This window comes from Oryzias melastigma, linkage group LG15 (genome assembly GCF_002922805.2).
Source record: "Oryzias melastigma strain HK-1 linkage group LG15, ASM292280v2, whole genome shotgun sequence".
NCBI classification, from domain to species: Eukaryota; Metazoa; Chordata; class Actinopteri; order Beloniformes; family Adrianichthyidae; genus Oryzias; species Oryzias melastigma.
Window position 1 is genome coordinate 26,782,531 of NC_050526.1, and position 24,200 is coordinate 26,806,730.

Below are 24,200 nucleotides of genomic sequence, written 5' to 3' on the forward strand. Positions count from 1 at the left end.
TAAGAAAAAAATTAAATGAACAGCTTTTTTTATTTTATTTTAGCAAGGATAACACATGCACACAAAAATAATAAAAAAGAATATGACTGTAAAAAGGGAATCCATAATTGTTCTAGAGAAAAGCATTATATTACTTTGCCATTTGTTAAGCCAAAAACATCCTTTTTGAGTCCACACATAAATAAAAATAAACACCCATATTAAAAAACCTTTTCTCAGTTGAAAAAAATGACATTTTTTTCTGAGTGTTGAGGGCAGTGCATTTATGTTAAAGGCTTTATTCTAATACACCACTTGGGATAAAACGAGTCGTCAGTGACAATGACATTATGATAATGATATTTTGGACTGCAGACATAAGCAAAATACTGTTAACTAGCAACTCTCCCAGAGATGAGTAAAATAAAAAAAATCTTTCTTTTCCTGCAGGTTTTTCAACATTAAGTTAAAAAGCTGCCACGCAAGAGGTTCAAGTAAATGCATACACACATCTGCAGATCAGATCAGTATTGTCCATAAATCTTACATTTCAACGTGTTAGTATTTAAAATTTTCATTATCTGAATAAAACAAAAAAGAAAAAAAAAAAACATTTCCGTTTTTGGTTTCTCTATCCAAATGTTTAATAAGCCTTGTTCCTGCTGTGATGAAAGACAGTTACAGAAAATGCATATAGTTTTTTTTATTAGAATTAGCATTAATTAGAAAGCTTGAGATAAGCAAAATAAGTACAAATAAACTAATAAAAGTAGGGTTAGGGACAACTATGTTGAATGGCTCTAATGCCTTCAAAAGAGGGAATTACTGAACCATAGGAATAATTCAAAGATTAGAAAAGAAAATAACCTTTTATAAATCAAACAGCGATGCAGTCAGTGAGTTTTTTTTTAAATGTGAAATAAACAATGTCTCACTTTCAGCTTCTCCCCCATGAAAGGATTATTAATGCTCATACCTTTGTAATGTGATTTAGAAAAGTTCAAACGCTTAAATTTGTAGCAAACAAAAAAAAACAATCTTCCTTCCGTTTAAAATCAAGTCACAGAATTTACATAGATTTACATAAAGGAAGGTAGGCAGAGAAAACGCTGAAAGATCAGGGCTCAGTGCATAAAAAATCATGGCTATTAAAGAACAAAGCAGTTTATGAGGAAAATCAAGTAAGCAGAAAATGAATGTCCTCCTATCTGTCTAATACAGTTTTACAGTAAAGTAACTTGGACCCGTTCATGCAAGCACATAAAAGTCTTGTGGATCAACAGCAAAAAAAAAAAAAATGTTTTTACATATAGTTTCTATTTATCTTAGTTGTTTGTTGACCTTTTATATGTCCTGGAATTACATAGATATTCAGCAACTATCCACGATTCTTCTAAGCAGAAATTACAGTGATCAGAAGTTCTTAAACAGGAGATCTGACTTTTTTCCTGCTTTTCATCTGATTTTCAGTGAACCAACTTTTCAAGCAGTTATTTGTTGAGAAGGCTTTGATGACTGGCAGGGTGAGCCTGGGGCAGACTGGCAGTCCATCATAGAGCCACCCTGAAACACCAAGTCAGCAATCCAAGTGACAACCTTCTAGCTGTGAGGCTAAAGTGCAGAGCAGCACACTATGATGAAGCTGGAGGTGAGGAACTGCAATCAAATTCAACCTTTTTCTCTTAGGAAGTGAACTATAGATTACAAAGCCGGAAAATAAAATAAAAAAAGGCAAAAATGCACGACTGTAACAAAAGAAATGAATTGGTTGTGGAACAGTACATCTATTCCATGACCAAACCAAGATTATATGTCGCCAAGATGAGAAGGAAAAACATGCTAAATCAGCCGAGTCTAAAAAAAGAAAAATCACAGCAAAGAGATTTCATGCTTTTAACACACAAAAGGAAATAAAAGGAGGAAATGTCAAGAAAGGATCATTTAGTTCCAGCATAAAGTCAGAATAGAAAAAGGAATACAAGATGCAGATACCCTGCAAATGCACCTCTAAGGGAAGTCAAATTAACGTGCAGTAAAATAAATGCAAATGTATGCAGATTTCTTCTATCAGCCTGTAGTCTGATAAAAAAAAAAGGAAAAACTTTGGTCTTTCAAATCTACAGGCAGACAAACAGAAAGCTGTTTAAAATTCATGAAGCTTTCTTTTTTTTTTTTTTTTTACTCATCAGGCACAGACCTTTCCAAACAACTTTTTGTTCTTCCACTCCCGCTCTGCCAATCTGACATTTGTCAAGGGTACTCCAGACAATGATGTATGTTCTATGACAAGCTGCTCTCTGGCATTATTCAGATCAGTCGATTGGGTCTGTGTTAATCGGGCGATAAACATCAACATCATTCACACGCACTCTTCCCGTCGAGTCTTCCTGACGTGTGCTGGACAAATCATTATTCGGCAGTGATACGGATACAGAGTGAAAGTAAAATCCGTATCACTGTGCCAATAAAAAACTAAATCTGCAGAGGTTACAAAAGAAGTCAAGAAGTATCAGAAAACATTTCACGTTTCCCCCAAAAAAAAACACTCCATATTTGCCATTTTTGCTAAGCTTTGTTTCTGTGCTTGGTTGCCATCCAGGTGATATTTGCTCCTCAGGCTGGAGGTTCATTTCTTAAAAATGACTATAAAACAAAAGCTGTTCAGAAATTGCTGTTTTTTTAATCTGTGTTAAAATGAGTTTGATTTAAAAAGCAGTTATTGAAACATGGCACAAAACTTCACCATAAAATAGGACAGGATTTTCTACAGAGCTGCTGGCACACTTTGGAGTCTGAAGAGTCCCAAAGGAGCAGTAAAATGTCATTTTTATCATGTTTGGGATTTATAAAAGTGAAAGGTATGTCTTAGAGGAGTGTTTCCAAACCTCAGTAGTACTCAAGTACCCTGCCTGGGCAAGTTTGACCTTTTTCTTTTCATGAAACACACCTGATTCAAATAACTGTGACACATTATCAAATCTCTGCAGGCCCCATGTGCCGAATCATGCCTCACTATGCTTTGTTCACATTTTTGACTTCTTATTTAATATTAGCTAAAGTTTTAGTCACATCCACTCTCGGGGGTTGACCGGAGCGAGTGCTGTGGGTTTTTGGGTTGTCCAGGCCCATGGAGTGTCAAAGAGGAATAGGTCCATCTTAAGGCTCACAAGCGTGTCTTACAGTTCCCATTCAGGTTCATACGGCCACCTCAAGGGATGTCATGAAAATGGAACGTACCATTGTTGTGCGTGTGGTAAGTGTATTGTGAAGTATTTGTAAGGATAATAATGGAAGATGGATGCACTTAGGACGTATGGTACTGGCTCCTTATTGACCCCATCCGAATGCTACACAGGGGTAGGCAAGCTGGGAACCAAACTTGCAATCTTCCGATTAGAGGTTGACCGCTCTACCTCTGAAGCATGGCCGTCCCAAATTGGTCAAAATTTTTTTTTTACCATTGTCAGCATATCACTCCTGTGTTCACCAAAATAGGCCCAGATTTCACACCGAGTATGTAGAAATCTGAAAGATCAGAATATACCTTTACCATCGTGTTTATGCAATCATTCATTTTCTTGACCGCTTCGTTCCTTCCAGGGTCGCGGGGGTGCTACACCCTGGACAGGTAGCCAGTCTGTCGCAGGGCCTCAATCACACACCCATTCTCTCTCACATACACACCTAGGGGCAATTTAGAGTCACCAATTCACCTATGAGGCATGTTTTTGGACGGTGTAAGGAAGCCGGAGTCCCCGGTGAAAACCCACGCATGCACGAGGAGAACATGAAAGGTCCCAAATCCCCCAGCCGGGATTCGAACCGGGGCCTTCTTGCTGTGAGGCAAGAGCGCTAACCACTGCGCCACCGTGCAGCCCATCGTGTTTATCTGATTCTTATTTAAGGCACTTCAATAACTATGGCTGTTTATTGTGTACATTTTCTGTTGGTGTTGTGTCTTGGGAATTTTATCAAAGAAAGAGTGGAACATTAAGTAGAACATTTGTAGAAAAAAAAAAAAAGGGTTGAAAAAAACTGGTCCAAAGGATAGTCATCCTGTAAAGAATAAGAGGGACATCATAAGTCCTCAACCTTTGCATGTTTTTTTTCTTGAAACTCTAACATCTGTAGTTTCTAATCTGAACCAATATAAAAAGAATAGTTTTTATCCTGAGGAAGATGAATTAAAATATGAAATTCAATGTTCCATTTCTTTGAAGGTGTCTTATACATACTAGCAACAATGTCGTAATTACTGTTTATCATTCTAAAAAACTGTTTAAAAAAAAGTTATGGGTCATCTGGACTCTCTCAACACTGCATTCATTGGATAAGAAGTGAAATGTCTTCAACTTATTTACAAACTAAGTCCAGATGACCCTTTTTAAAACTTTTTCTGCTATAGAACCATCCTGAGTGAATCAGAGTCCTAACAGATTAGTTATATTTTCTTAATTACAAGATGACAGAGAATTTAAGACTCACTAGTAATAAACAAAGCAGTCCATTGGTATTTATTTTTTTGAATTAGCATAATTAATTTCTTGCTACAACGATGCACTGGTCCCAAAGCAAAGGCTAAAGCTCCTCTTCTGAGTTCCCCTCCAGCATGACTCGGCCTATCTCATTCCCAGGAACTGCCTGAGCCTAAGCACAGCTGCCCGGTGACTTCTTTGACTATGTGAATGACAAGGATTTGCAGTGGGAGGCACTGGACCACAGAATGTGGAAGGGGGTCCCTTAAAAAAAAACCCTGGTTCTTTTATTGAAGTGGGGTGTGTTTAAAGTCTGTCCAAGCCTTCCATGATTCCCCTCCTCCCCCATGCATTAACGCCATTAGCTAGTTCCAATTCTTGCTCAGTGAAATGTTCACTCTTCCGTGCCCTTCTCCTCTGTAAAGAAAGGATGCCTTCCCACAACTCCCTGTGGTCAGTGCTGTTTAATTCCATGAGTCTACAGGTGGTATATGATGAAGGCTAATGGGCATTCACAAAGGCTTTTTGTAAACGTAAATGCCGTTTTCTGACCATATGGTCCATATGATGATCAGCATAAAAAAATATTTATTATAGAGAGAAATTAACTATAGTGTCACTGACTCTCTGTAAAATACAATAAGACCCTGGATACCTGTAAAAATAAAGAGGACACTGAACCCAGACAGTTGATCAGACTTTACCATCTGTTTGAAGGAGCTTAACCTTAGACAGTCCTCTGTGTGGATGTGTTTGAGGACAAAGAGAAAGGCAAAGACGTGTGCTCACACAGGGAACAATGATGCCTCGTTCTCGCGCTTGTATCTCCCACATTTACAAGATAGGAGCCATATGTTTGCAACCCTTTCAGTTCTAGCTTGTTCGAAGATAGAAGAAAGCTATCGGTGGTGATGGGAATTTCTGTATCCTTACTAAAATCACTCCAATTAAAATTGAATTGGTCGAAAATTTCATTTTTTTGTAAAAATAATATTTCCTGATGTTGTGTTCAAAAATATTTGGTATTTGCTAAAGAGATTGTACTCAGCAAATGATTATCTATCATAGTTAGACAAAATAACTACACTTTATTGGAAAAATATAAATAATAGATATTATTAGTACTCAATTCTATCTAAACTGAAAGTGGTTTATTCCAGAATTCAGACCTCTTCCAGGGTAAGATCCAAATGTAACCCAAATTTCTCTATTTACCTCTGCTAATCAAAACTGTTTAAACTCAATTTTTGTCTATTTAAACATAAATCATCAGAAATATATAAGTCAGATGTAACATGCCCTGACATCCTCTCTCGTTTTATCCCCTTAGATAAAATAAATAATAGAAAAAATATTGTGTTTGAGTCTTTTCTATTTAACCTGTGTGGCTGCTATTGGGATATATCTTCATACGTTCTTTTCAGACCTATATAGGATGAAGCTGTTATTTATATCGTGACATGCTTCGACTGCTGCCCGTCATGACGTGACACCATCAGCTGTATGCTGTGGGCGCGGTCAAGCAATCCTGTTGGGTCCATCTGACCGCCCACGCCTGTCCATCTGGCTGTGGTCCCCAGAGAAAAGCATCCCAAACGGGTGACAGCGTGTATGCCCTCTCATCCCAGTTTGTGGAACTTTTACAACTACTTTAAAACAGCATTTGAACTTTCATGTTTCTTAAAAATCAAAATAACTTACATATAAGACTAAAAACATTATCAATCCAAAAATAATGTAGGAATTGTACTTTCTGCCTGTATTTTCTGTATGAGAATCGACAGTGCATTTGAGCTTTGCTGTTGTTTCTTCAATTTATACACTAACCATTTTCCAAGCACTCCAGAGAACAAATTGGTGTCATAACAACAGATCTCTTTCTGGCAGACATAATAGAGTGAGGGAAAGCGATTATGCAATTAAGCTAGATAGTCTGAAAATGTTTAATTGACCAAAGCGTCACATCAGGCTGACAAATGAAAACCAGAATTGGCAGCTTTGAAAGGTAGAATATTGACTCTGGTCAAATGGCTCATTGATTATTTGATTATAACTCTCTGTTGTGATTAGCTGATAAGGAGAGTGGATATTGGACACCATCTGTCAGCCTGGCTGATTGACTAGAGGAACAAGGATTCATTTGATTAACTGAGTAATTGTGAGCAACAATCAAGAACTCTTTCTGTTCTTATAGGAAAGCAGTCTGAATCCAAAGATGTATAATTATATGGTCCAAAGAAATTAAACTTTGGTTTATCATTTTAAAACGCATTTTTTTTAATGATAATACAGTAATTATATGTTACAAATGAATAAGTGAATCATAAAGTTGCATGGGTCTAAGATGTGTCTAAACTTTGCAATCTGACATGCAAAGAGGCAGTTGTGATGCCAAAACACTCAGGGGGAAAATATTTTTAAGGTCAGTGAGGGGGCGGAGCCCATTAGTCTGAACTTTTACATTGGAAAGAAAAACTTTTTTTTTTTTTTTTTTAAAGGAAATTATTGGGATGTTATAGGAACATTAATAACAAATTATTTTTGGTTGCACTACCCAAAAGGTGATTCATTTTTATTAATAAAGCTACTTTAAACAATGTTATTGATTCATCACAATCTATTATTTTCATTTTTCATTTCCTTTGTCCACTTTATCATGTACAATATGCAAATGTATTTACATTGCATATTTAAAGACTGTTTTTTATTTGAATCTCTAGAAATACATGTATATACACAAACTGTTTCTGCTCAAGAGTCAAAACAAATGAAAGTATATTTTAAAAGACACCCAAATAACATAATCTAAAAACGATAATGAGTAATACTTAATAATCCATCCCAGATGGCTCTGAAAAAATTTTACAAAACCGTTTCAAAGAGAAAAAAAATGAACTGAGCAGCTAAAAAAGGAAAATGGGTAATGGAGCATTAACCTCTTCATTCACGACTGTCCCTCCGCATCACCCTCCCTCTAATTTTCTGTCAGTCTCTCAGTCTTGTATTACACTCCACTTAATGGCACCAAACTGGATCCAACTCCCTGGAGGGGTCTTCTGTCAAGCAAGTGGCTGATGGTATTTTTTCACAACACCTCTTCAAACCCTAAGAGAGGGGTCAAGAAGCACCTTGATGATATCACTCATATTAAGTTTCAGAGAAGTCATCGCTCATGGAGAGAGGGCCAGAGGATGGACATGGGTGAGGAGAAGGCAGCTGGGTTGATAAGAATCTCTTTGTCTCAAAGTGATGACCTGCACCACCAGGTCAACATCCAGGGGAGTTAACTGGTGTGAGGTGTTTTTTAACCTTGGGAAGGTGTTGAGACCTTGAAAGGTAGCGTAGAGAGGAGCTATAAAGTTACTTTGATGGGGAGACTGAGGGAGCATGTTTACTTGATGCCCTGAGGCATTTATAAGTCAATTATAGAGACAGTGGTTCCCAACTTTCTCTCATTGGCATCTGGACCCTATCAGTTGCGCATGACACCTGCCTTACTACACCTGACTCTAAAACAACAGTCAAAGACGAATGCAGATCAAAATCTCAGCCTCAGAACAAGTCAGTGCTGTGTAACCGACAAAAGGATGCTGAGAAACCCACTGAATTATTTTAGTAACAATGAGGTTTAAAAGAAAATCACTTTTTTGCACCATTAACTAGTTCAATTTAATGGAGTACAGTATGGTTTAAAAAAAATGTATTGTGCTTGTATTGCACATTTGATGATAAAGGAATTCTAAAGATACATCTATTCATTCCACGGTACTGTAATGAATCCTCTTTTATCAATGTTGGTTCAGTTGGAACCAACTGAGAACTGATGAGCTCTGTTAACTTCCAAGAGAGCTCTTTTGTTCCACTCGATTTCCAATTCTTCCCAAGTCTCCATCTTTATTCATTTTAAGCCCATTCAGCACTACTCAGGCATATAAACCCCAATGACTTCTCAGAGGCAAAAAGACAGTTTTTTGGTAAAACCTTGTAATTTGCATGGAAACAGGTTACCTTAGTATGCCGTTACAGTTGGGCACAGTACAGCAATTTGCAGTGCGGATGCAGTTCCATACAAAGCTTAAATAATTGATACTGTACAAATGCATTCATTGTTTTTTGATGTAGTGTCTGCAAAGGAAACACTTGCCTCTTTGTAAAACACCCAACCATAGCAACTGGAACCTCACACCAAAAAAAAAAAAAAGACTGAAAGGCCTTTTGTCAGGTTAGAAGTGTTTTCAAGCCTTTTCAAGCAAAACTGGCCTAGTGATAACATTTGCTAAATTGTCAAGCAAAAAAGATAAAACTAGAACACAAATGTCACTTACCTAATTTCTAAAATATTTCACAATATAGTAGCTCATTAGATCAGAAGTAGACATAAGTCAGGATTCAGAGTATAAAAGGATGTTTATAACACTAGTTCACCAAAGTTTTCTGTAAGGAATATGTACATAGAACATAAAAGAAGCAGACCGTAAAAATCCTTTAGGTAATGAAAAAGTCAAATTTAAATCATGTTTTTAATAAACCTTACAGCCCCCACTTCAAGCTCAGTTTAAACAAAAGCATTTTTCATTTTCTGCCATCAAACAGCCTAACAGCTAATGAAGTTCAAGCTTTTCCTAATCCCCAGGCTTTGTTTCCTCCTCCTTTTGGCCTGTTAAAATAAAGTTAGTGAAATATGCCATGACAAACACTCATGATGACCTGTCTCATTTTACTGAGAGGCCATTAAGCTTCCATCCTGCAAAGTGCTTTCATTTTCTGACAGTGAGATTCTTCTCATCCATAAAACATGCAGGTTACATTGAGAGGTATCTGTACACTGCCCGTTTGTTCATTTAGTAATGTGTGCGGAGATTAGCTATCTGGCATTCATCTCCTGCTTACTTGATACTGGTTCTAACTAAGAGAACATTGCCGTGTTGCCATAAATGAACCAATAACTAGGTATACACGTGAAAATTCTTTAGTTAAACCATGTGTTTCAATTATATGACCCCTTCAAAATGCTTTACTGTAGAAACAAAAAGTCTTTTCACTCCTCATGGTCTGTAAAAATGTTAGATTTTCTCTGCCAGTCTTGAGATCTACTGGAGAAAAGCCTTGTCTAATAAAATTATTTGGAACCAAAGGTTGGTTGGTTGGCAGACAAGTGAATTTGCTACTAAAAAGACGAATGATTAAATTCATTAAAGAATTAATTGTGCCATGCTGTTTTCAATTGCACTCCAGTATAATCGCTTTAACTAAGTTGAACTTAACAATCATTTGAAAGAAGTCTGTTTTTTGTACTGTTTGTAGAACCAAAAGCCTTAGATTCAAAAGTGTTTATTAACCAAAATGAGCTGTAAGTCACAGCTTTACCTGCTTGTGTAAAGTACAAAAGCAAAAATGAAGAGAATACTTTCAACCTACGTTAAGTGTTGCACTTGACCTCAATGTTTGTCTGTAAATTGACTGGAGAGGGTGAATGTATGGTTCTTACACACCCTGACTGATATTGAACGATTCCAATTTAATCTTTTGACTTCATTACTTCCACATATTTTAGCTCACGATGGAAATGCTTTAACAAAAAGCAGCAGTGGAACCGAATGAAACATGCAGTCAAAAAAAAGCAGGACGGCGTGTTCCCTCATGCACCATTTGGCAGTGTAAAGCACAGCACCATTTTCCTTTATGAAGATTAATCTACAAACACTAAAGTTTTTTGAATGGTTTCATTAACTCCATGGGTGAAAGAAACTAAGAAGTCAGAGAAACTTTGTTAAAAATGTACCCATTCCAGCTTGAACACTGGATTCAAAAGGAATATCCACGGGCTGACCATCTTACACCTGTTTTTTTGTATCATTTCCCATTCTTTTGCGATGTTCAGGTGCTCAAGATGTATGTTTAATAGTTACTGATAGTTCATAGGTGCTGTGACCACCTTGTTCAATTTTTCATTAGATGTATACAAATCACAACCAAGCATGAATATAATGCAAAAAACATGTAAAAGCTTTAAAACAGTTACTTATTTTGGTGCATTAAAACAGCACCCAACCTCCTTTATTCCCATTTTTTTAGAGTAAAGAAAAAATCTTTTCTAAATATAAATGAAATCAAATTTCTATCAGATTTCCCTCTACTGGTGTGCGATTCATCCTGTGAACACATTATATGAACCATGGAATAAAGCCTTTGAGAAAAAACTGGGGGAGAACAGAAACTAGGGAATTGCTCACAGCTTCTTACATGCATTAGTGGGTATAATCTTATACATTTAATTTGATCAAATACTGGCACATTAGAACAGCTCCTGAGCCATTCTATCTGGTTCATGACACTAGGTTTCTCTTGCTTTTGTGTGCGCAAAATTATTTAATTTTGTGTTAGAAGAGACCAAACTAAGGACAGAAGGGCCATTATGAATTTCTATAGAAGGTTGTAACAGTACTTGCTCTATACCAAGATTATGTGCTGTGTACTTGAAGCTTTCCGTCATTAAGTAAAATAAAAAATAAAAAGTGTGTTGCTTTTTAGGGTAAAAGGGACTCATAATTTATATTGAGAATCACAGTGACAGTTGATTTGTTTAATTACACACCTTTGTTACAGTCGCTGTTAAATAACAAAAGAGGTTAAAACATGCATATTTGTATAGCATGTTGAAGAGGTGGTAAAAAGCTTATGTGAAAGCTTATGTTTAAGCTATGTGCTTTTCAACTTTTTCTTTACTAGCTTATATTACGTGCGGAATTTTACTTGTTTCTTTTGTTTATTTGTGTTTTTTTCCAGCTGTTCTGAATCAGAGCCTTTTGTGAAATTAAAGAAACCTTGTACGATTCTCCATTTTCATAATCGCATAATAATATAGAAACTTTGAAACACAATTGTATTAAATCAATGCATGTAAAATGTATAAGTATTTAACAATTCAGCGTGAGACCATATAATGATCCTTTCAACAATCACTTCAAAAAACATTTGAGTAAAACCACAAACGCAGAAAAGACAGAGAACCCATTAAACTGAGACACCACTGGCGTTTTTATTCTAATAAATGTAAATAAAGACAATAAACTTTAAAAAAAAATCGAGTTTATCAGAAGCTATATGGATGGTGAATATCTGAAGAACATAAAAACTACATCTGTGATGTGATGTCACATTTGTAATACATTCAAGCAATCAATCAAATTCTATTTGAAAACCTTAATATTTAATGGATTCAATGTGTTGTGTGTGTACTGCGTATGTAAGTGTAAATATATACATTTATAATTAAGAATAAATATAATAGCACCATATAAATGTGTATGTTTATGTACACATGTATATATTATGCATGTGTGTTGCATTTGTAAAATGAACCAGAACTAAAAAATGTGGCTTTATTTTCAGAATTTGTACAGACGCCACGCTACAACAGGACACCTGTAGTACAGGAAATTGAACTGCATCTTAGAACTGTCTTTGGCTTAATGGAAACCCTCATCTGCTTTGTTTGTTTGAACGAAAAGTAAGAATCTATTAAGGAGATAAAACTGTTGCCATAGACAACCGATGAATCAAAGGCCAGCCAAATTGTTGTTCCTATGAAAGTGGGTTTCACTAAAGTCACTTATTTGTCCATTTCATCATGCTAATGGCAGAAGCCATCATCCAATTATAGCCTAACTGCTAAACAAGGTTAAACAAATGCAGTTTGTTGGAGGTTGCACTGCTTCAAAGTCAGTCTTCACGCCGTCCTCAGAACATCACAGCAAATAATCACCTTGTCTATAACTGCTCTACAGATGCAACCCTTTGAACCACATTTTATCAAAAACCGCCGCATCACTGGCACTTGTTTGCTAGTGTTTCTTCAGTCATATTTTTCAATGCATAACGTTATTTTTTTCTCTATGCAGCACTTTGGTTTGCAACTCTTAAATTTAATGGAGTTGACAGCTAAAGCTAAATATTTGCTGCTACTTTTGGACAAAGTAAAAACAACATGAATAGCATTTACATTAAAATAAAAAATAAAAAAAAACACTGATTTGTAAGGGTTTGCTTAAAGCACTTACTCAGTAATATCAAATAAAAATCCAATTTCCTTGACACTCAAAATATAGCCCACCGTTTAACATTAATAATAGAATCTGAAGTAAGTTTCATTAATATCCCATCAAACAAATGTCTTTTTTATGTAACGAGTCCACTCTCCGAATGGCCTGTAGTAACCACACGGTCATTGCGTCAACTCAAGGGAAATCTATTTCATCAGGATATGCAGTTACCTTCATTACCATACGAAAGGAGCAAAACCCCACGCAGAGATTTAACCCCCGTGTACACTCATGATGGTAAAACATGGAGAAATTTTGGCAAGCATGAATAATTATCAATAGAAGAAAACAAAATAATCACATTTTGATGTTTTATTTCTTTTTTACCAATAATTTGTAGCTCCAATTAACAAAAAAAAACATTTTTTGGAGAAGATGGCTCATGTGCTAATTTATGTTTTTTGACAGATCATTTTTTCTTAATGAGTTTGTAAAATAAAAAAAATCAAATTAAACCCTCACAAACTACATTTATGAGTAAATGCACATTTGAGACTCATTTAAGATAAATTAATCTTTAAAGAACAACACAAAAAAAATAAAAACAATGTGTGATATTTTAATGAATAATCTAGTAACATCAGATCGAGGGGAATAGAAAAGCTCCATAAAATCCTCATTTTATGCAAAAACATTTTTCCACTTGTTTTAATTTTTAATCTAATGATCATAGAAAGTAAAAATTGGTTATCAAAAAGTATTCCACTCAAGTGTCTCTTATTCAAACCATCATTAATGCTGGCTTTACAAAACTGCCCTTTACATCGTATCCTCAGAACCTCTGAAAACCCTTTTTAAAAAAAGGCTGACTGAAGGCTCACTTCATGAGTCTTTGGTTCCTCTCAGGAAAATGTGCATGCTCACAAATAGTGAATGAACCGCCTGGGGTTAAAAACGAGGGTGTTGTTATTGAAACCTATAAAACATCACAGACCTTCATTTCAGATGCTTTCAGGTCCTGTCAATGGAGTCTTTTTTGTTTGCTTTGCACAAACAGAAAACGGGAGGACAGTCCATTACTCTATAGGTTGGAGGGGGGTTTCTGTACAATCTTGACGGATACTTAGTGACAGAAAAGCACATTTTAATGATCAGGTTCTTAACACAACCACATAATGCATGTCAGAATGAATATAAACAACCGAGACCACAACATAACTCCAAGGATGGATCACAAGACTATCACATATAGGGTGTCTTGTTATAGAAAAATGTAAACCCAACAGAATGTGCTTTGAATTTCTTTACTTACTTGAAACATGAGGTTACTCATTACCTGGACCATTACCATGACTGAAAACCTCACCACTGCAGGTCTGCCACTTGGCAGCTCATCAGTATTTTTGCTAGGTGCACACTTTCACAGTCTACACGGTTTGCATCTGTGACTGCAAATGGATGAAGAATTTGAGGCCAAACTCGGATTGAAATAAAGAAACAGAGGTGAAAAAAACAAAACAAAAAACAATAGCGGAGTGAATAACAAAAAGTGAAAAAAGGAGGCATTGTGAAACTACTGAATCACTTGCTGATGTCGATGCAAAGCCCACTGCCTGAGGACAGTATAAAAACACTGAGCAGTGTGGGGTTGATTTTTCACAAGCCCTCTACTTCCCCCTCGCTTTCCTCTTGTGGAGCATTGTGCCAGTTTCATACAGAATGCCTGCATGTTTTAAGCAGATAAAACAAGTCACTCCATCCCTGGTGAAACTAAACTACAAACATGCAAAAAAAAAAAAAAAAAGACAAGAGAAAAGTGGAAATCTCATCTTTGTCAGTTAAAATTTGTACAAATACAACACAATATTAGGTTGATTTTATAGGCAGTACGGGCTAAACAAGGAGGATTTTGGGGGATTTATACTAGTTAAAAAAACAATTCAAAAGAAACAGCTGGTAAAAGGAAAAGATCAGGATTTATTCACCTGAAATGTAGAACTAGAAGTCATCACAGCTCAAACTGAACAGAAAAAATACTATTTACAAAAGAGGCACAGTGCCCCCTAGAGGTAAATATCTTTAAATATAAATATATATATATAAATGTGCTTAAGCTTTCCAAACATAAGTTCATTGCCTTGATCTTCTTACCTGTGAAAGTTTTTTTTAATTGAAGTAACACACTTTCAAATTTATCAGTTAAGTTAAGCTTAAATGTGGATGAATTAAAGTTGCTTTCTATTCTGTAACAATCCTCCCCAGGTACCAACTCACACTAGAAGCCTGTCTATTATTGATTATTTATAGTCTTTAAACTGAAATAACAACATTATAAAACACATTTCTATTTGTTTAGGTACTCAGTTTGTCGGTGACAGAATAAACGGCCACAAACTCACAGTATTCTCCACTGAACAACTTCTCTCACTAACTGATGGTAATAAACATGGAAACCACAAGATCCAATGCTTCAAAAAAATGTTTTACGAGAGGGAAAGACTGCCAGAATAAAAGGTGAGGAGTTGAGGAAAAACAAGGGTGCAAACAGTGAGACGTTCTGACCTTCACAACAGTGGTTCTCTGTCCACCGTGGGTAGATAAGTGAGGACGCGTCCTGAATGATGGATACCATCATCAAGACTGGCAACTGTCTCAGAAGACACAGATTCAGTTTCAGTCCTTTTGTTTGTGGTGGATGTGTGTTGAAGGGAAATAGGATTAAAGATATGTTATCTGGACTGAACAGTTTCCCCAAAGTAGCTGATAAATTCAGTAGGAAAACATTTCAGCACATACTGATAGTCTTAAAACATCAATAAAATATGTGTAGTTAAGTGTATAAGTATGTAAATAAATAAATTAGAGCCATGTGGACAGAAAAATGCTGCTCCTTCCTTTAAGGGCATAAGATTCATTAACTTTGAGGTCTAGAAGTTCAGAACCAAACTAACGAGTTCTATTACTGTTCATAAGAAAAAGTGCATTTCCAAGACATATCACCTTTTGTGTGATCATAATATTGATAAATCAGATATTGATTATCTTTAAAACTAAAAGCATAGCTGCATTTGGCCATAGCTCGTCATAGTTTAGGGTATAAATGATTAAAAAAAAAAAACAAGCTGATTCCATGAGTGTTATATGGACTTCTCAAAACACAAGCAGCAGACTGGAAGGAAAGAAAGAGGAAGAAAGACACTATGGAAGCTTGGCTGCATTATTTAAGGAGGTTAGGGCACAGACAAAATCTCAAGACAGAAAGACCCATCAAGACAGACTCTCCTGGGATAGGTGTGTGGGCCAGCATGTTTGTGGTCTGACAGGAAATCTAATCACAGGAAAGATGCTTTAAAGATAGGACGTAAATCAGGAGTTTAGGGTTTAATAGGTGAAGCTAAGGGAAGGTTTAATATCCGTGTCAGACCACAGTTGGGTGTAGACTGAAGGCATCTTTAGATACTGGGTTTGGGAAAAAATAACAAATTGGTCCATCAGATGCTAAATTTTAAATAAAAAAAATATCAAGGAAGCAGAGATAAATGTGCATTTAAATCTAACTATCTTTATAAAAAGCATTAGATTTTAGAATAGAATCAATGAAAAGTGTGTCATCGTGACATTTTCAGAAATGAATCTCAACAAGGGAAAAGAAATTACACATTTGAAGTCTAGGAAACTTTCTACTTAAGACAAATATATTCAGAAAGCACTCAGTCTTTCTCTGATAAAAAAGAGCAAATGCTATTTGTTGAAGTTTGCAGAAAAGCACATAATGTTCTCAGGATGTTGTGGACCATTATCTTAAATGCTTGTTGTGTTCCCACCAAATAACATCCAACATGCAGGAAAGGTCTAAACTTGACTCGTATTTATATGTGTATCTATGGAGATTTCATAAGTAATTTCAGGTAAATAAAGGTTTTTTTTCTTGTAGAATTAAACACTAATATAAATTCTACCCTTTAAGGGGTCAGTGAGGACTCAAAGTGTCTCTGGTTGACCAAACACCAACTGGAGTTCTTGAAATGATCTCCACTCAAAGCTGTTTCTCATCTGAATCCAAACCAGATTTACTTTTAAGACAATCCAATCCCAGAAGATGGAACCAGCTTACATCAGGCAATAGATCAGGAGTCAACCTCTGTGTGTAATTACCACATTTGTCATGATAAGAGGAGGCCTTACCATATCGAGCTAATATCTTCACCCACCTCCTTATCTGAGACGGAGAGGGTGACATTCAAATGAAGCCCGAGCAGACAGCACGAAGAGAAGATGCACCAGAGATTTCCACGTGAAAGGGTCACAACAAACTGAACTCTTTTTATTTTAAACATATTATAGTATCCATAAAACCCTACGGACATTTAACTTCTGCAAGAGATTCTATGACACAATGATCTATTCTGCATATGAATGATGCAAACATTAAAGCAGAACACAGAAACAAAGGACGTTCATTTTTATTTTATCTATTTTAAATAAAATCTAATGGTGAAATAGCATTTACAAACACATCTGGAAATAATTTGTTTACTAAAATCTGAAATTATTCTATTATTTTAATTATCCAAATACACAATCAGGGGAAAAAATACCAGCTTAAAATGTTTTTCTGATCTGATAAACAGTTTTATTGATTTTTATAGGTATTTTTTTCCTATTGTGATGCACATGTAAATAATACATTTCTAAACAAAGGAAAATTTTAACAAAATAAAGAAAGTCTTGAAAGCAAATATAGCCATAGTTTGATTTAAACCACATTTTGCTGAAATTGTTTTTTCTTTGTTTGGTTTTACACACTCATTTGCTGCTTTAGGCAATTATTAAAAGTATAAATAAACATTCACTATTGCAATGACATGAAATTACCTACGTAAGACAAATTAATAGTGCTACTTTGTACCTGATATTTCAAAAGACATCAATATTTGAGCCACAATATCGCAAAACCCCACGGACTATTCATAAAATTCCCAATGTGATATAATAAAGTGAAAAAAAACGAATGCATTTAGGTGTTTTATAAATCACTTTTTCTGAGTTAGATCAGTTACGGACAAACACTTTAAGTTTTAAACTGATGTTTTTCTGTTATGATCTCAGGCCAATTACTAAGAGTTGAATACAAGTTATAAATTAAGTTGAATATTTTCTCTTAAGGACTGCTGAGATGCAAAAGCAATAAGCAGACTGCAGTTGTAGTTACACATTTCTAGCTAATATGTGTTTTTATCCAGTACCTACAATTTTCTGCTGCTTTTTGGTGATCCGCTTTTAAATTTTTAAACATTTTCTTTGATGAGTAATCATCCTGACTTGCAGCAGCAGGAACTACGTGAGATGCTGCCTGGAATAAAGGCTGAAAGGATGACATGTAGATGGACGTGGAAGATGCAGAGAGAAACAAAAGCAAAGGAAAAAAGGAGGATGTTTGAAATGATTGTTTTTCTTCACTCCTCATGGGAAGTAACATTAAAAAACTACATGGCTGAGCAGCAGCCATGGAGTCAACACAGCAGGAATATTAGCAATAAAATACGAAGCATTTCATTCAGAAGCACATTTATAATTCCAGTTCCTTTGTACCCAGCTTAAGAGACAGACGGACCAAAGTTTTTAACTCCAGATGAAAAAAAAAGATTCAGAATGTGAGCCATTAGATGAAAGTTTCTCTTATTCCTATGGAGATACATTTAATATGCATCATTTTGTTGAGAGTGTGTATCCTATTTTAGATGTTGCTAGGATACAAATCACAGGCTTGTCCTTATGGCTCCTCTAAGAATTCAAACGCATCTGTAATATTTTATTTTGCCTAGCATATGAAAATCTCTTCAGCAAATAAATTGGCACATTACAGTATTGTTGGACAAATGTTTGACGCATACTGGTCATTTCTCATTCTCCACCAGGCTAAACAGATTATTATCTCCACCTTTTCGCTGCCACCTGCAAAGTTATGGCTTAACAGTGTTGGAGAACATGAGGAGAAGACACTCTCATTATTTCTCCAGAATACCTCTGCAAAAACGTGTCATATCTGCGCCTTTTCAGCCACATCTCTAGGACTGATTTGAGGGAGAGTGCAGCAAATCAGGAGTTTTAGCTGGTTTACTCTCAAATGTATAATGCCAAAAACATGAATTGTCTTCATTTTTAATTGTACTATTTATCATTACCCCCCTAAGGATATAGCATACCACATAATCCTTTATTATTACAAAAAAATAAACTTAAATATGCTTTATTGCTCCCTAAAGGGAAAGAAAAGTGTTGCAAAACAAAATAATAAAGCTGTGATTGTGAAACTAGTTGCAAACAGACTAGAACATATTGTCAGGCAGGATATACTTGTAGTACTACTCCTTATGTTCATAGCCTTCAAGCAGCTGCTTCTCTTGCTTAAAGTGACATTCTGCTGTCTCTTAACTTGCTATTTTCAGTTCATCATTACAGGGTACGATACACATATTGCAAAAGACAGCGTAAACTAAAATAAATTGTTGCCTTAAGTGTTTATACATGCTAAACAATCTCATGGCAGCTTGAAAGTATTCAACAAATTGACTTAGGCCCTTAATGCTGCGTTCACACCTGGCTCGGAAAAGGACGTTCTAGAGACCAGTTCCAATGAAAAGTTTATTGTAAACGCACATTACCGGTAAGTCTATGTGTTGCTAAGCAGGCTCTACATACAAAATGTGCTGCGATTGAGCAAGTGTCAAATGTTAAACCTGTTGATCTTTAAGATTTGGTAATGATGTATGGACAGCATTCTTTCCAAAACAAGGAAGTACCAACTGTTAGAAAAGTGTTCATGAAAGAGAAATTAATAATCTCAGCTTGTGCCCAGATGGAAATAAATAACACAAAGTCTTTCTTATATTGCAATAGAGCTGTGAAAGAAAAAGCCTGGAGCAAGATTCACTAGATTTTTACCGCTTTGACGTTTCACACCAAGCCTCTTCCAAAAGTGAGTACATACATGCACTAGTATCGAGTTGTCCAGTCCAGTATGAACATCGTATACTAAAAGCGCAATCAAAAACCATTCTTGAAGGCGTCACACATGCCTGGTGTGTATACATTGCACCAATCCCTATTTTCAAGCCATCGCACTTTCCCATTTTCCCACATAGACGAGGATGAGCTAGTTAGCTAAGTAAGGTGAAACAATTTACAACCAGTTCACAACCGATTGACAGAGCTCTTTTTTTAGTGATAGGAAGTCACATCACTATGATAAGAAAAAAAAATCAGGATGGATTCACCAGAATTTCAGACAATTTAATGCCTCATAAGGCCTTATTTTACTTCAATTAAATTTAAGACGTTTTAAAAACCCTCTCCGATGAAAACAGTGTTTTTGGTGTTTTAAACATGTTCTTGTAGCCTTTTTTTTTAAAGATGGAGGACATATATTAGGAAAATTAAGTTAAAAATTGTATTTCTGACACTTGCTTGCAGACAAATACATCCATGTATGTTTTTTGTTTTCCTCATCCAATCTGGAATCTGGCTTAAAGCAATACAGCTGGAAAGCTCTGATATCGCTCGCCATTTTTGTTGCACTGGTAATGTAAGGTCAGGTGTGTGAGGGGCTGTAAGCTAGCAGGTGAATGTGTAAACAGAGAGCTGTCAACAAAAAGGAAGGAAAGGGGGGGTGAGGATGCTAGCACCTTAATCATCACAAAGACTCTGCTGTCCTGTAAGGGAACAAATGCTGCAGTCCAAGCCTCCTTATCACCACGAGAGTATCACACCTTCATCCTCACACTGCACTTTACAGATGTTCTGCTCTTCAGCTCTTCCCAGGTGACAGTTTAAGTACCTTCTGTGCAACCAGAATTAAGAAAGAATTAAAAACTCAATGAGCCCAGTAATTAAACTTTAAAGGAGGCCATAAAGCAGGCTGACACCACCTAAAGCTATAGAGGGAGGCCATAACTTCAACGTAGAGCTTTGCATTTTATTTCTTTGTAATCCACATTAAACTCGTGTCATAAAAGATATATAATTTCAGAAATAGTTCCGTCTTTAGCACATAAAAAGCATTTCAAATATAGTTTTTCAAATCTGCAACCAGAAAATGAATGGTCCCCAGATTCTGTTTACTGATGCATTCAGAGAAAAACCTGGGAAATGTTTAGGAGCATAAAATACTGTTTTCTTTTCAAAACAATGTGATAACAAGATAATAACAACCCATCACTTTACATTGCAAAAGGCTCATCTTTAAGTCAAAACATTAGTTTGATGCCACCATCAACAGTGTCAGAGCAGGTGAGACACTTATGATTAAGGCAGAAATTTTGTTTATTTTAACTTTTGGTTTGTGTTTTCTGTCTCTGTTTTTTAAATGATGCTCTGTTTATTTTCTTCAGCCATTTTAGTTTGCAGATTTTCCATAGTTGTCCGGAGCACCTGAGTGAATGAGGTTCTGCATGCAACCATCAACTACATCTAAGAACTGGATCAAGTTAGTGCAGCGTCACCCATTGACAACAGCTCTAATAAAAATGAAGTCAATTCAGTCGCCGCTTTTTTGCGATACACTTGCCGCCATGTTGGAATCAGAAATCATTAGTATGCAGGGATTGTTCTGTGGCTGTCTATGCCATGTTGCTATGGCAACTAATCTAGTCAATCAGGAGTGATCTTGCTGGAAGGCCACACTTGAAAGCTGGGTACACAAAATCTGTCAGCAGACTCCACTTACTTTTATTGAGGCATCTGATTGATCAGTTTACAACTTGAATACGCAACATAACAATTAATTTACAATTACCTACAGTCTAGAAAATTCATGCTAATTTTAAAAAAGTAACCAAAAGGTATTCCGACTGTTCTTAAGCCTAAATTAGTGCTCAAACACTTCTTGATAAGTACTATAATTCAGTATGCATGTGCTAAGTGGAAATGAAAACTGGAATATGGAACATTGTAGGAAATTAATGTAAAGAAACTTCTTTTAAGATGTCCAAAGATTTTATCAATGTGTCATCCTCAACATTAACAGTGTTAGCTGTGAGCTGTTTCTCTTTAAATGCAACAAGTCTCACCATACTATAACATCTGAGCGTAACGTCATGAAGTGTCTAGAATTTTTGTGTGTTTTCTTTCCAGCAACAAAGAAAAATCACTTAAAACACTGTTCCAGCCAGCATCTCAGTCAACAGAATACGACCTTATCAGCATTTTTCTGTTCCTGCACCTGTAGAAAAAAAAACAACTGACCGGGACCTATGAGAGATGAACAGAAAACCCACTGCTTTGACCCCCAGTCACAAAAGCATTTCTTGAACCTTCCAGAGCTTGTGATGGTCTGCTGAACAGAATGGATTGCCTGACCAAAGTGTAACTCAATCACAGCTGGAACATCTGACAGCTTAACGGATGAAGCAACAGGCCGGTGTTTGATACAACATTACTTAACCGTCTAAAAGAAACAAAAACAATATTTTGTCTGAACTTTTCTTCCCAATTGAACTTTCAATATTTTTTTAGTAACAAATCCTTGCCTCTGGTGGAATGTTGGCGCCAGTGTTCGGCAGCAGAGCCACCACTAGTGTGTGAATGGGTGAATGGGTCTGTGACTGTGAAGTGCTTTGGGCCTTAGAAGTAGGGTAGAAAGCGCTATACAAGTATACGCCATTTACTTAAAGAAAGATGTACATGAGGAGTTTCTTTTAGACAAAACGGGTAGTTCCTTTGCTTTTGGGTATTTAAACTATATTTCGTCAAACTAGTGTCCAGTCTCATTTATTCTAACACAAAAACAACCCAAAATAAGGATGTTCACATTCACTATATATGAGAACGTGGCATTCCAAACAGGAAGTACTCGCTGGTTTGAAAAAACAAAATCCCATAGACTTCTATAGAGAAATAAAGAGTTATTACTCAGATTTCGTGTAGCCCAATTTCAAATAGTAGGGATGTAGACTTGCATTAAGCTCACTCCTAAAGAGTGGTTGCCATAGAAACATTGACCAACTCTGACCAATCACTGCTTACTGACAGCATCTGGCTCCAATATGGTGACATCCGTATTTTTAAGAAAATGGCGACCGACTTGGTCTATTTCTCATATTCAGTCAATAAAAGTTCATAAAGTACTAAAATTATACATATTTTTACTTTTAAATGCAAAAGACAAGATGCAGCAGCATATATGTTTCACTACCTTCTGAAAGCTGTTTACTATTTACATACAAGTATAATTCAAACAGTTTTTAAAGATAAATTCCTTCACCTCCTCCTTCAGTCTTGAGAAAAGCATCTGCTAAAACTGTATTATTTTAAAGTAAAAAAAAAAAATCATCAACGAGCACAAAGCAGCTTATTCAAAATGAATATATACAAATTCAACAGCATGGCAGCCGTGCTTCAGACTGCATGGTGCAACAGGATGATGGCATTACTGAATGTGGACACCAGAGGGCAACAATGCACACGTTTGCAGCTGATCAACAAGCAGACAGGTAATAGAAGACCTACCAGCGTTGACTATGGCATCCACTTCTAAGATGGTGATGTCCCCCTTATACAGAGATACTTTATCACTCAGTCCTCCTCCTCCTCCTCCTCCTCCTCCTCCAGTCAGCTCCACATCCTCTCTGTCACTCGCTAAAGCAACAGATGAAAAAATGTTCAATTAGTTCAACAATAGAATTTCTAATACATTCAAGAATCATAAAATCTTTACTTTAAAAGATGCTACTAATGTCAAAATAAAGACATTTCAATCAGTTTTGTTTAGAAAAACTGTTTTACACAGTTTAACCCCTTCATGTCGTGTGTCATTAATTTGCAACCACTGAAGAAAATCACTGAAGAAAATGTAATTATTAAGGTGCTAAAGAAAAAAAAAGTTTATTCAATTGTTGAGGGTAAATTTAAAGATACTTATAGGTTTTTTTTATTCAGAGTTGTCAGACAAATAAAGGTTTTAAATGTTTGGAAATAAATAAAGAAAGTCAAACTTCTCAGGGTATTTTAGACCACAGAGACTTTTTTTTAAGCTAAAATCATCAACTATGAATCCACAGCTTGATGAGGAGCAAATGAGATGATCTAGAAACACAAATGAACCCTTAAAAATAGTTTTTAAAAAGTTTTTGGATAAGATTGTTCATTGTTTAAAGCCCGTGTGTATATTAAGTTAATTTTCAAATATGAAAACTGACAATTTCTAATTGAGGACAAAAGGAAAAAATGAATTTAGTCAATGTTTCACTCTTGTGGTTCTACAAAATAACAAAATCTGAAAATAAGTATTTTGGATGAGTATTTAAAATGTTAGTGTCACAGACCCGGATTGTTCATGTTGTGTACTTTTAATTATAACACAACGATGTGCTGAGATTTTTATTTTTGTTATTTTAAATAATATTATAAAGACAGTTTGGAGCTGAAGCTGAGTTTTATTTAATATTTTTTTCATCTCAACTTCACTTTGTTCCTTTGCTCTTCTTCTTCTTATTTGATTATTCACTCCTTTTTCATGTTATTGCTCATTAAAACCTAAAATGCATTTCATTTACATTACCCATTTCCCCCCTTCATGTGGATTGGAGGGTTGCTCATCAGCATTAAGACAAATATCGATTACATTAATCCGGAACGATTTATTCAAACAATTTTCTTGATAGCTGAGAAAATAAAATAGTAATTTAAACTTATTTTTCTTAGTACA

At 35.7% G+C, this 24,200-nt stretch overlaps 1 protein-coding gene across 1 annotated transcript in view; it reads right to left on the minus strand.

Moving 5' to 3' along the window:
* Positions 1 to 24,200, minus strand: part of macrod2 (mono-ADP ribosylhydrolase 2) — a 416,332-nt gene that overhangs the window by 388,533 nt on the left and 3,599 nt on the right. Inside the window, exon 3 of the mRNA XM_024296698.2 lies at positions 23,003 to 23,131. Coding sequence (XP_024152466.1) covers positions 23,003 to 23,131 — 129 coding nt within the window. The remainder of the gene's footprint in view (positions 1 to 23,002; positions 23,132 to 24,200) is intronic.